General features: G+C 43.8%; 1 protein-coding gene across 1 annotated transcript in view; it reads right to left on the bottom strand.

Moving 5' to 3' along the window:
• LOC135198015 (solute carrier family 49 member 4 homolog) overlaps positions 1 to 12,288 on the bottom strand; it is a 142,354-nt gene that overhangs the window by 51,856 nt on the left and 78,210 nt on the right. The window contains 2 exon segments of the mRNA XM_064225366.1: positions 10,101 to 10,213; positions 10,955 to 11,045. Of these exon segments, the coding sequence (XP_064081436.1) occupies positions 10,101 to 10,213; positions 10,955 to 11,045 (204 nt within the window).

Here is a 12,288-nt window from a genome sequence, read left to right as displayed (position 1 = left end):
AGATAGGAAAAACATTCCTGGAATATCAGCAAACCTAACTGACCCATAGTTCAGGCAATGAAAGCTTACGGTTCATGCGAACAAGCTGTTCAAATCCTCTCTGAGCAATCCCTAAAGATTGCAGTGAGAGAGGGTGAAAGTGTTATCTGTTACTATGGTTAACTGACCACAGAAAAGCAGAAAGAACACTCTGAACTTGTTGCCACCTGTAAACCTGGGCTGCAGACCAGGAAAAGGAGTGAATAAGTCATACAAAGGATCAATGCACCACTTCTCTCAAAGAGAGAAAGAGACTATGATTCAAAGCAAGCACTAAAGCTTACTGAGAGACAAGATGAAGAGAAACTTGAGTCTAAGGGAATGGCACTCAAGTGCCAGCCCTGTTCCAGGAAGTCAATTGCCAACAGCTATCAAGACTCCTTGCCCTACCAAGAAAGGAAAAGACCACAGAATGAGACTTAAGCCTTCTAATACTGGGCAGACTAACAACCCCCCCAAAAAAAAAAAAAAAAAAAAAAAAAAAAAATTTTAAACTGGCAGCCACAGTCAGAGTGGAGGTGAAGTTCAGATGAACAATGTGGAAGATGAAGAATGGAATGAGAACGTCTCGACCTCCTTCCACCACTTATGAAACTTGCCTCATCTGCAGAGTTGTCAAGAACCACAAAGACTAATCCACAGAATCCAGATGAATAAGGCTACAGAGCCTGTTTTGAATACAAAGGAAGGCTGTGGTAGTAGGATGACCTTCAATATGGTAAACCTTACTGTCATGGAACTTCCAAATGATGATCCAGTATCCGCTGGTCCAAAACCTCTTTTACTCCTCAAAAAATTGCGATCAAAATTTCAAAATGCCCCTTAAAACTTTAAAATTCCTGCCACCTCTAGTCTAGTTTATTGGGCAATCTGCTAGATGGCACCGAGTGTTCCGGCACTCATTCCGTTTGTTTACTTCGTTAATTCTGGTGGTGACTGGCAAATACTATTACATTTTGGTAAATCGACAGAAAATTTCCTCCTGAATCACATGGTATAGGCCTAATAATGAGCAAACTATCATACCTTGTAAAAATCCATGTTATATGTCACAAATAAAAAGACGGAGTACAACAGGGGTTGATTTTGCATAAAAAAGGGATTTTGACGTAAGGAAAAATCTATTTCTGGGCGATTGGCTCGTGTCGCCAGCGAAATCCCGCCCTACCCATCCCATCGCCCAAGATTGTCTGCTAACTTCAGGATGGCCACCAGAGGCGCAGCAGTCGGCAGCATGGGATGGAGTAGTAGTAGTTGCTGCCCACTCTGTGGGTCGGCTCTCCTCTTGTGGGGATTTTGTAGTGGGAGATTTCTATTGGCATTCGGCTCGTGGTAGTGGTCTCACTCGCCATAGTGTTCATACCGACACCCTCTTGGAGGGTGAGCGAGTCAGTTGTACTGACCTTTTTCTTTATTTATTTATTCTCTGGTATGTGTTAGTACATTTACCCTAGAAATAATAGATTAAAGGATATTTCGCTGGCGACACGAGCCAATCGCCCAGAAATAGATTTTTCCTTACGTCAAAATCCCTTTTCTGGGCTCAGCTCGTGTCGCTGCGCGAAATCGTACCAGAGAAATAGCACAAGATTGTAAAGAAAATTCAACAAAACAAAAAATAGGTCTCAAATAAAAGGTAAAATAAAATAAAAGAATATAATTGCTAATAAAGATACATAAACACAATGATACAAATTAGAATATGCTTAAATTAAACTTAATTCTAATATTTTCCTTAACTTAAGGTAATTTATATATATACAGGGGTAATATGGTATATCTGTACCAAAATAGTATCTGTGTAAAGATATGTATCAGAAATCCAGAGCAATTAACATAATAAGTTGAACAAAACAAACTCAACAATAATAACATATAAAGGAATGTATATAACTTAATATACAAAACCCGTAACCATTACAAATAAGATGTATCCCCTAGCATAAAAATAAGGGGATGACATCCAAGAGATCAATATTCACAATCAATTGTGAGTGCCCCTAGCAAAAAAATAAGGGACACCCACCACATCATCATAAAAGCAGCTAAGACACAAGGTAACCGTAGATGAACAAGGCAGGGATAGACGAACTGTTGGGTGAGGCAGGTAGAAAGGAGGACTGGATCTTCTACTAAAGATTAGGTAGAGTCGGGGGAAACTATGTTACCCGCTGCTACTGCTGAAAATTTCAGAGCTTCCAAGGACTTCAAGTAATGACGTTTGAACACTGTCGGCGATTTCCATCCAGTATACTTTTTCAACTCATCGAAGTTCATATGTTGGAAATAGTTAATTGAGGTGGCTACTGCCCTGACATCATGTGCTTTTGGAAAAGAGTCAGGATTGGCTTGTTTAATGAAGTACAGGATTTGTTGCCTGATGCCTTTAATAGATAAAGTACCACCTTTTTCTCTCTTAAAGAGAGGACCCGATGAGGATGAGGAGGTCCTAGACAGAAAGGCTCGTAAGGTTGAAACTGGGCAAAGAGATACATCTTGTGGAAGGGGTAGTACCTTCCATGGTTCCCACCTCATCAAAGGATCTTCATTTTTAGCTATAAAACTACGTTCCGGAGAAAGTAGAACTTCCCCTGTGGGAAGGAACTGAATATGATCCGGGTCTCTGGATAAAGCCGACAGTTCTGAAATTCTAGCTCCTGAGGCCAAGCTTAATAAAAATAGAGTTTTTCTTAAGAGCATAATAAACGAGCATGTGTCATTATCAGTTTCTGAAGCCAGCTTTAGAACATCGTTTAAGAACCATGATACCGACGTAGGCCTTACAGAAGGTCTAAGTCTAGCACACGCCTTGGGAATAGACGAGAAGTAGGAATCTGTCAAGTCTATGTTGAAACCAAATTGAAAAATCTTTTTCAAGGCTGACTTGTTTGTCGTAATCGTGCTAGCTGCTAAGCCTTTTTCAAATAAGGATCTGAAAAAGGATATAGCCGAATTGATTGTCATGATCCTAATATCTGATTCTCTCAGGAAGGTTGCTAACTTTTTGACAGCAGCATCATACTGTCTCAAAGTTGAATCTCTTTTATCGGATTCCAAGAAGAGAATATTTTGAGGGTCAATATTCGCATCCCTTTTCGCTGCAAACTTCATGAAATCCATAAAGTTAGGGTTTTGAGAATCCCTGAGGAAGAGAACACAGTCTTCGTTTGTACTGACTGGGAGAGCCTGGGACTGGGAATCCGAAGAGGGCGAAGACCCAGTTCCAGAATAAGAGGGTACCAATTGCTCTTCGGCCAGTCTGGGGCTACTAGAGCCACTTGACCCTTGAATGTCCTGAGTTTGTTCAATACCTTCATGAGAAGATTCACTGGAGGAAAGACATAAATCTTCTCCCAGTTGTTCCAGTCTAGAGCCAGGGCGTCCGTGGCATAGGCCAGAGGGTCCAGGTTGGGGGCCACATAACATGGGAGTTTGTGGTTCGCTTGAGATGCGAAGAGATCCACTTGTAGGCCTGGAACTCTCTGAAGAATCCATTGGAACGAACTGTTGTCCAGTGACCATTCCGACTCTAGAGGTACTGATCGGGATAGAGCATCTGCTATGACGTTTCTCACTCCAGCTATGTGGGTGGAGGAGAGATGCCAACTGAACTTGTCCGCCAGGGAGAAGATGGCTACCATGACATGATTTAGATGACGTGATTTGGAGCCTCCTCTGTTTATACAATGTACTACCACTGCGCTGTCCAAGACTAGCTTTATGTGGGAGTACTTTGGCGGCCGTAACCTTTTCAGAGTCAAGAACACTGCCATTGCTTCCAGAACGTTTATATGGACTGACGGAACTGAGGTGACCAGGTTCCTTGAACTTTCTTGAACTGGGAATATCCTCCCCAACCGCTTAATGAAGCGTCTGTGTGGATGGTAATTCCTGGTGGAGGAAACTGAAGGGGCACTGATACCGATAAGTTCTTGACTTTCGCCCACGGCCGGAGTCGATTCGTAGAATCAGAGGGACTGAGGATAATTTGTCCCTGGACCTGACATTTGCTCGTGAGCGCCAGATTCTGGTTAGGTCTTTCAGTTTGGCTTTCATCAGGATGTTTGTCACTGATGCAAACTGGAGTGAACCCAGGATCTTTTCCTGAGTTCTTCTTGACGCCAGTTTGTGACTCAGAAATTGCTTGACTGACTTCGCTATTTCTTTCCTCTTGGCTGATGGAATCGACAGAGTATGGGAGGATAGATTCCATTGAATGCCTAGCCACTGAAAGTTTGACTCTGGAGTGAGTCTTGACTTGGTCCTGTTTATCTTGAAGCCTAGATATTCCAGGAACTGAATCACTTTCAGTGTTGCTCTGTTGCATTCCTCGACTGTTGAAGCCCAGATCAACCAATCGTCGAGATACGCTACTACCATAACCCCTTGCGATCTTAGTTGTTGAACTACTACTTCCGCCAGCTTCGTGAACACCCTGGGTGCTACGTTGAGCCCGAAAGGAACTACCTTGAAGGAGAATGTCTGGTCTCCTATCTTGAAGCCCAGATACGGACGGAAGTGTCTTGCAATAGGGATATGATAGTAAGCGTCTGTAAGATCGATAGAGGTGGTGACGGCCCCACGGGAAGTAAGGTCCGCGAGATCGTGAGCATCTTGAACTTGTCGCAGCGAATGGCTAAGTTTAAGCGGGACAAGTCTAAGATTACCCTTCTTTTTTGTGAGCCTTTCTTTGGCACGCTGAACAAGCGACCTTGAAATTTTAACCTGTTGACTCTCGCTATAGCTCCTTTCTGAAGGAGATCCTCCGCATACTCCGTCAATTCCTTGGAAGGAAGTTGGCGGAAAGGTCTGGATGGGGGTGGGCTCGCTAACCAGCTCCAACCCAGGCCTTTTGACACAATGCTCTGAGCCCACTTGCTGAAGTTCCACCGGTGGCGAAAGTGAAACAGCCTCCCTCCTACCTGAAATTCCTCATTGGTTTTGGTAGCCTCCTCGGCCTCCCCTGAAATGTTTGCCTCTATTAAAGGGACCTCCCGATCCTCTCCCACGAAAGGATCGCTTACCTCTGCCTCCCTTACCCGAGCGGTCATACTTCTGGGAAGCTTGACCCTCGAAGACCTGATTGTAGGCTGGAGAGAGAGCGTAAGAGGTGGAGGGTTGAGGCTGAGGGGAGATAACATAAATCGGCTGCGATTGAGCCTTTGAGGTAGAGGGTTGGGCTGCTTGCACCAAGGGAACAGCCGGAACCTGCTGAGAAAAGCGTGGCTGCTTCTTCTGGTAGGGCTGGAAACGTCTGGGTTTCCTTTGAGCCTTACCCTTACCGGTTTGATCCTGCCGTCTTTTGGCCGTAAGACCCCAACGGTCTTTAAGGCTTTGGTTCAATCTCGTAGCCTCTGCTTGAACCTCCTTCACCATTGCTTCTGGGAAGAGGTCTGCTCCCCAGATGCTTGACGTAAGCAACTTATTCGGCTCGTGCCGAATTGTTGCTTCTTGTAGGACATGCTTCCTACAATTCGTCCTAGCAGTGGCGAACTCAAACATATCCGACTGCACCGTTTGAGTCAAAGATTTGGTAAGAAGCTTAAAGAGTGGCTCCGATCCATAGGCAATGGTAGCCACCTCGGTCATAGCCATGGAATTAATGGATCTGGCTAACCGCGATTTGGAATCGAATTCCGCCTGAATAAGGCTATCGGGAAGCCTAGGTAGCTTCTCACCAAACTGCTCCATAGCACAGTCTGGTTTGAGTTTGCCAGCTGAGAAGGTGTTGGGCAAATCTTCCCACAATTCACCGGCTGAAGGAAGTAAAGGAGACGTAGGATCTGCTTCCTTCAGCTGAGGCATGGAATCCCCCTTCTGGGCTGCTGGAATGGTGGTTGTCGCGATCTTTGTCAAGAAAGGGAGCGGGGTACCCTCTTCCATCGTAAAGATCGTAAACGGACTCTTAAAAGGTTGGATTTTCGTGTTGGAACAATCCATGTCCTCTAGACACCTGAGCCATTCTCTCTGAGCCTGGTCTCGTGAATAGAGGACTGTCTCCTTTGGTACCTTATCGTCCCGAGTCATGGCTGAGGCGGTGAGCCTGGCGTAGCCGATGAACGGAGGCTGAAGGTCTTCCGGGTAGAACTCGAAGTCTTCAATCCTCCGAGTTCCACATTCCGGGATAGAGATAAGCCCGTCCTGGAAGGGGGCGTATGACGCTACTCTCCAAGGGTTGTTCATTGAGAACGGAGGTAGAGAGTCATACGGGGGTAATTGGGCTCCACCTGTGCTGAAAGATGGAGAAGAGGCTAGTGGAGCTTGGCTAAGTCCGGCTATAATGTTGTCCTGAGAGGTGATCCTATCAGACAACCGGGAGATCATTTGTTCCATGCTGTTCTTCAGAGAACCAACCAGATCGCCCACTTGTTGCAACAGACCAGCGTTGGAGTCCAAAGCCGGAGCTGCTGCGGAGGTGGAAGGGTGGCTCTGAACCGGAACCAAAGGAAGCGGAACTGACGACTCCGCTGGAGTATGAGATCTCTCCCTGGAGCATTTACTCCTAGAGGACTTAGAGCCGGACCCAGAAGCTTTAGATCTCTCTGCTCCGGGATTCCTAGCCGGAGACTTACGAGAGGAAGATGACGCCGACGCCGACTTTTTAGACGACGACGACGTCTTCGTCAAGGTTTTCACTGCTTGACCTTTGACCTTGGGTCTAACGGAAGCGTCAGGAGAAGTATAAAGTTCATTACCCGTAAAGCCTTGGAAGGATGGAGAGGTTGCAGGGGTAGAAGATCCAGTAGCACCCAAGGGCATCCCTTGGGTGTCCAACGTACTTACCTCGACCAACAGGTCGTCTACACCTACCATAGGTTCAACATTAATATCAAGCGTCGCGACTTCCGAGGAGATGTCCTGGCCTTGGTCCGTCAACGAGGCAGCCAGCTGTTGCTGGATGAAAGCGATAGTCGGGGCCGCCTCTGCTGGGTCGACGTAGCCTGTAGCCTTGCCTCCGGGGAAGATTAGTACCGCCAACTTCTTCTCAAGAATGTAGGGCATACCCTTGGCGGCGTTCTTCCCAAAACCGCCGACCCAGGCCCGCAGGGTTGCCAGTGCGGTATCCCTCACAGCCGGAGCCTGGAAGAGAGGGTATTGATTAGATTTTAAGATTAAACTTAAAACTAAAACCAATTTAAAAGCTTAACTTAAAATTATAGGGGCTACAAAACCCCATGAATTTTATCTTAATGTAAAAACTTAAGCACCATAACAAATGAAGACCAGTTAACGGAGTTGGAATACTTACCCCGTCTAAGAGCTGGCTCACCAGATCATAACAGATGGTACACGTCTCGTGGTACCAGACCTGGATGTCCCCGTGCGGAGTCGCGCATGGAGCATGGGACCGGCAAACTTCATGTCCACATGGGTCTTGAAGTGTGGCGGCGCATCCCGGATGCTCACAGTTGGTGGTCTGTAAGTGAAAAGACACATGAGTATCTTAAAGACCCTCACTTACAGGCTAAAGGACAGAGAAACTCCGTTGCATGCCGGAGCTCGGAAAAAATTTGGGCATAACCCCTCCCTTATCGCCTGAATAGGCTATAACCCCGGAGAGATCCGGTGAAACAGGTAAGGGAGGGGGGATGGTTTAAGGTAGCTAAGATAAACTTAATAGTTTAACGAAATAGATCTTAAACCTATAAAACTCGAACGTACCGGACTAAGTCCAGTGTGTGGCGGAGTGTCGTAACTCAGCGAGACGGAGTGGTTAGAGGGACCAACTGTCTGCCCCGGTCCACCCTGCTGGGTGGACTAGCACCTTTCCGCTGGATGCCAGGTCTCCGGTAGTAAAGGAGCCCTAGTAAGGTGGGAAAGAGCGAGAGGACATACAGACTCGGGCTAGCAACGGAGCGACGGAGTAGCAACGGAGGGGGGAAAGGCCAGTCCCCCCCCACCTTACCATCCGGCCGGACCGAGAAGCCGGAGAGGTCGAGTCCAGTCTGGGTCTGTTCCGTCCCTCTACTCCCTCCGCCTGGGGGGAGAGAGGGAGGCGGGCTCGGGTATGCGGAGCGAGCATGGGCAGACCGACCCACCCCCCCCGACTCTATGGAAGAGCGGGAGGGGGGGGAAGGTGACTGGACAGGCGTCTGGCTGCCCCGTGATCACGTAGTGACCATGGGGCGGTAAGTACAAAACAATGGACAACATAGCCTAGAACATAACCAGCTGATCAGAGAGATGCTATCGGGAAGCAACCGAACTGAAGAGCGGTAGCATAAAGGCCCATGGGCCAACACCTAGGCTAAACAAAGCCAGACGCCTAACTAACCTAAACAAATAACATAAAAATAATTCAAATGAATAATATGAAAGAAAGAAAACAAAATAGTAGGAGAAAAAATCCAGGAGTGTACGATTAACCCGAAGGAAAGTCTACCACTCAAAGCTAGCCGAGGCCGATACTAAGAGCCGTGGCTAGGGTCTGGATGGAAGGAGCCTACATAAGGTAAACGACATGCATGCATGACAAAACCGTGTAGACCGTACCCTAAACAAAGCGGATGATTAAAATAGAGCGTACTTAAGTAAGGGGATGTTCTGGGTATGGGTGACCAAGAACGAACCCACCACGAGGCAGAACATGCTGCCATGCTTCCGACCTAGAGTTCGTATTTATACCTAAAAAACGGCAAATACGGGCTCAGGGCCGGAAAAAACCAATTAGCAATAAACACTGAGTACTTAACTTAGCTGCTGCGATGGCTGCACGCTCCATGATAAAGAAATCCAAAGAAAAGGGCACAAAAAACACAGAGTAAAAAAGGGCACGTGTGTATCGTGTGCGCTAACTGAAAAGGATGGCCACCAGAGGCGCAGCAGTCGGCAGCATGGGATGGAGTAGTAGTAGTTGCTGCCCACTCTGTGGGTCGGCTCTCCTCTTGTGGGGATTTTGTAGTGGGAGATTTCTATTGGCATTCGGCTCGTGGTAGTGGTCTCACTCGCCATAGTGTTCATACCGACACCCTCTTGGAGGGTGAGCGAGTCAGTTGTACTGACCTTTTTCTTTATTTATTTATTCTCTGGTATGTGTTAGTACATTTACCCTAGAAATAATAGATTAAAGGATATTTCGCGCAGCGACACGAGCTGAGCCCAGAAAATGGGCATGGGCAGATGCAGAAAAACTAGTACAGCAGTAGGTAATTATTTGTAAGATCCACCCCTTCATAGACTGCATTATTCAATCGTATATGACTACAGGGAGCCCTGTTGGTGCCGTTAAGCTGATCATAGGCAGTGTCGGTGTCGTAAATGCCATTTATTTGGTTGGTGGCGATGTCAGTTAAAAGTGCTCAACTGATAACTGAACCCCAACCATTAACCAGGGACTGACTGTATGTTTATATTTAATATATATGCTTGCATATTACATTTAACATTATAGGCAGTCTCCGATTATCAATGATCCGGTTTTATGGGGCTTGTCTAACCCCAAAAATCTGTGATTTTCAATGCTGAAATGCGCCAATTTCCAGTTATCTGTGCATCTGCACAGATAACTGGAAATTGGCGAATCAGGTGAATAATTAACAAATTATTCACCTGATAACTTTTCAAATTGATAATTTTCAACTGCCAGGGTTCTAAAGTCCGCAAAATATGCATCTGAGAACAATTTAATTACCTAATTTGCAACAACTAGGACTGAAGTAAACAAAATTCCCACATGAGAATCATTCAGAAAGCTAATTTGCAACAACTAGGACTGAAGTAAACAAAATTCCCACATGAGAATCATTCAGAAAGCTAATTTGCAACAACTAGGAATGAAGTAAACAAAATTGCTCCATGAGAATCATTCAGAAAGCTAATTTGCAACAACCAGGACTTTAAAAAAATTCTCCTTGAAAATATTTTCAACAACTAATTCACACAAAGAAGAACTCTAAATTACACAAATTTATAGTTGAGAATATTTCAAAACAATTAACTTGCATCAATCAAGGCTAGATATCAAACAAAATCTACACTTCACTCCAAATGGCTAATTTACAATCACAAGGACTCTGAATAAGACACAAGGTAAAGTTAATGAACAACAGTATTCCCCAAACCTGTTGCAGTTGTTCTTTCATTAGGAGGAAACCACCTAGATGATAACATAGATGGTGCAGCACCAATTGCAATACCAGCAAATCCATTAAAAACAGCTCCAACATGTGCAAGTCTGTAATGGAAAGTTCAAAATGCAGGATACAATTAACAACAATCTTTGAAAATTACTGTCAATAAAAGGTACAGTTTGTATTTAAAACCTGTGTAAGGTAGCGACATAGTATTAAATCACTAAAGCATGTGCATGTTTTATTGATAGTAGCATCTTAATTACTAAATCCTGATACATTAGCAACAAGTTATGTGGTAGATATCAGCCTTTAACCAAATATTACTCTTGAGTATCTCTTTCATTCCAATAATAATTTACTACAACATTCTTAATATGATCATATTAAAGTAATAACTACTGTAAACAGATATTTACCATTACCCCAACAATATCATATTAATTTTCACAGTATTTTATTACAAAATCATGTAGCATACCTCTTACAAGTATGTACTATGCACAAAATGTAACTCTGGAGCATTTTATCTGTGCTCACTTATTAATAAACATTAACCTAACTCTAACCATGTGTACTGATATTGATATATTAATACGTTTTGATATCAAACAAAGATGTACAAGTTTTGAAAACACTTGTGCCTACCATATGTATAAGATATTAAAAATAAATCAAGATCCTTGTAAAGAATTAGTTACCCTACATTCACTACTAATACAAATTTACAATAAACTCTTATTTCCAAATTTAGCAAATGCAAAAATGTGTTGTATAATGATAAAAACACTACTTTGGCCAAGGAATCCACATTTATAAATTTTAAAGACATGGAATCTACTTACATTCTAAAAGCTTGCTCTTCTTCCGTTAAACATCTGATGGCTGTCCCAATAGTCATAAAGGATGCAGTTAAAAGAAGTGATGCTCGAATACCTATGTAAAATCAAATACAAATTATGAACATTTTTATGAAAAAAATTAATTATTTGGATATATACTGTTAAAGTCAGGTTACTTCTTTGTACTGTTAGATGAGATTGCCATTCAAAATAAATAGAAGAATAATGCTTGGCTGACACTCATGGACTATCTAAATTCAACTGTTTCCCCACAGGTGGTCTTGGAATATATTTTCTTGTCAGAATTCTTCATGAACACCCACTAAAGCATGGGGAGGCTTAGTGGGTTTCAACTTTTCCAATAGGTAAGTATTTAATTACATAATTTTATAACAAAATTTTTAATATTTGGGATGAATCTTACCTACTGTTACAGTTAGCTGATTACCACACTGAATGAGGATGGTGGGTTAGTGTTGATTGAAAAACATCTACTCATCAAAGCGAACTAAAATATTCAATAAAAGGGAAAAGCTTCTAAACATTTTTGTCTGTTGTGTGAGCCCTCCTAGTGAGCACTGTTGCCAGAAGGTGGCTCCATAGAAGGGTATGAAATTCTCAGACTTGCCAGAGAATTCTTAAAGGAAAAAGGACTCACTCTCATAGCTTACTAGTGAGTCCTGTGCCAGAGTCAAACACCCATAACTGAGAGCCCAGAACTAAAGACAATGACTACCTTCAGAGATGAAAGCATGCTACTATACACCAATGCTTACCAGTTCCTCACTGGACGAGTTGGTTGCGTACTCGCCTACCGATCTGGTAGCCCAAGTTTACTCCCAGCTGCCACCAGCAAGGAATCAGAGGAATGCCCTTTGGGCCAGCCCTAGGAGAGCTGTTAATCAGCTCAGTGGTCTGGTTAAATTATAACATACTTAACTTAACCAACGTTTACCTTCATGCTCTTAAAACTCAAAAATGGGACATCCTAACACCCTAAAAATAAGAGAGAAACAAAGATTCTCTTGTATTTGATCCATGAGAAAATTGACCCTGCTGTGAAAATAGCACTAAGGGATTTACAATTCTCTTACAAAAGTTGTTGTCTTACGAATAAAGCAAGGCAAAACTGAGTTCCATGTCCATTGAGCTACACTGACAGCTTCCTCTAGCAGAAAGTTTTAAGGAAATGGGAGATAAAAAAAAACGATGTGCTTGCTTGGACCAAGCCTTACAAGAAAGGGCCTGAAGCTCACTAATACACTTAGCTGTAGTAGAAGTTTAAGGAGGTAATAAAGTTCTTGAAGGAAGCTTTCTCCAAAGCATCAAACTGCAGT

Source organism: Macrobrachium nipponense, chromosome 21 (assembly GCF_015104395.2).
Source record: "Macrobrachium nipponense isolate FS-2020 chromosome 21, ASM1510439v2, whole genome shotgun sequence".
Taxonomy (NCBI): Eukaryota; Metazoa; Arthropoda; class Malacostraca; order Decapoda; family Palaemonidae; genus Macrobrachium; species Macrobrachium nipponense.
Note: the sequence above shows the minus strand (reverse complement) of the source record. Positions and strands in the feature narration are given on the sequence as shown.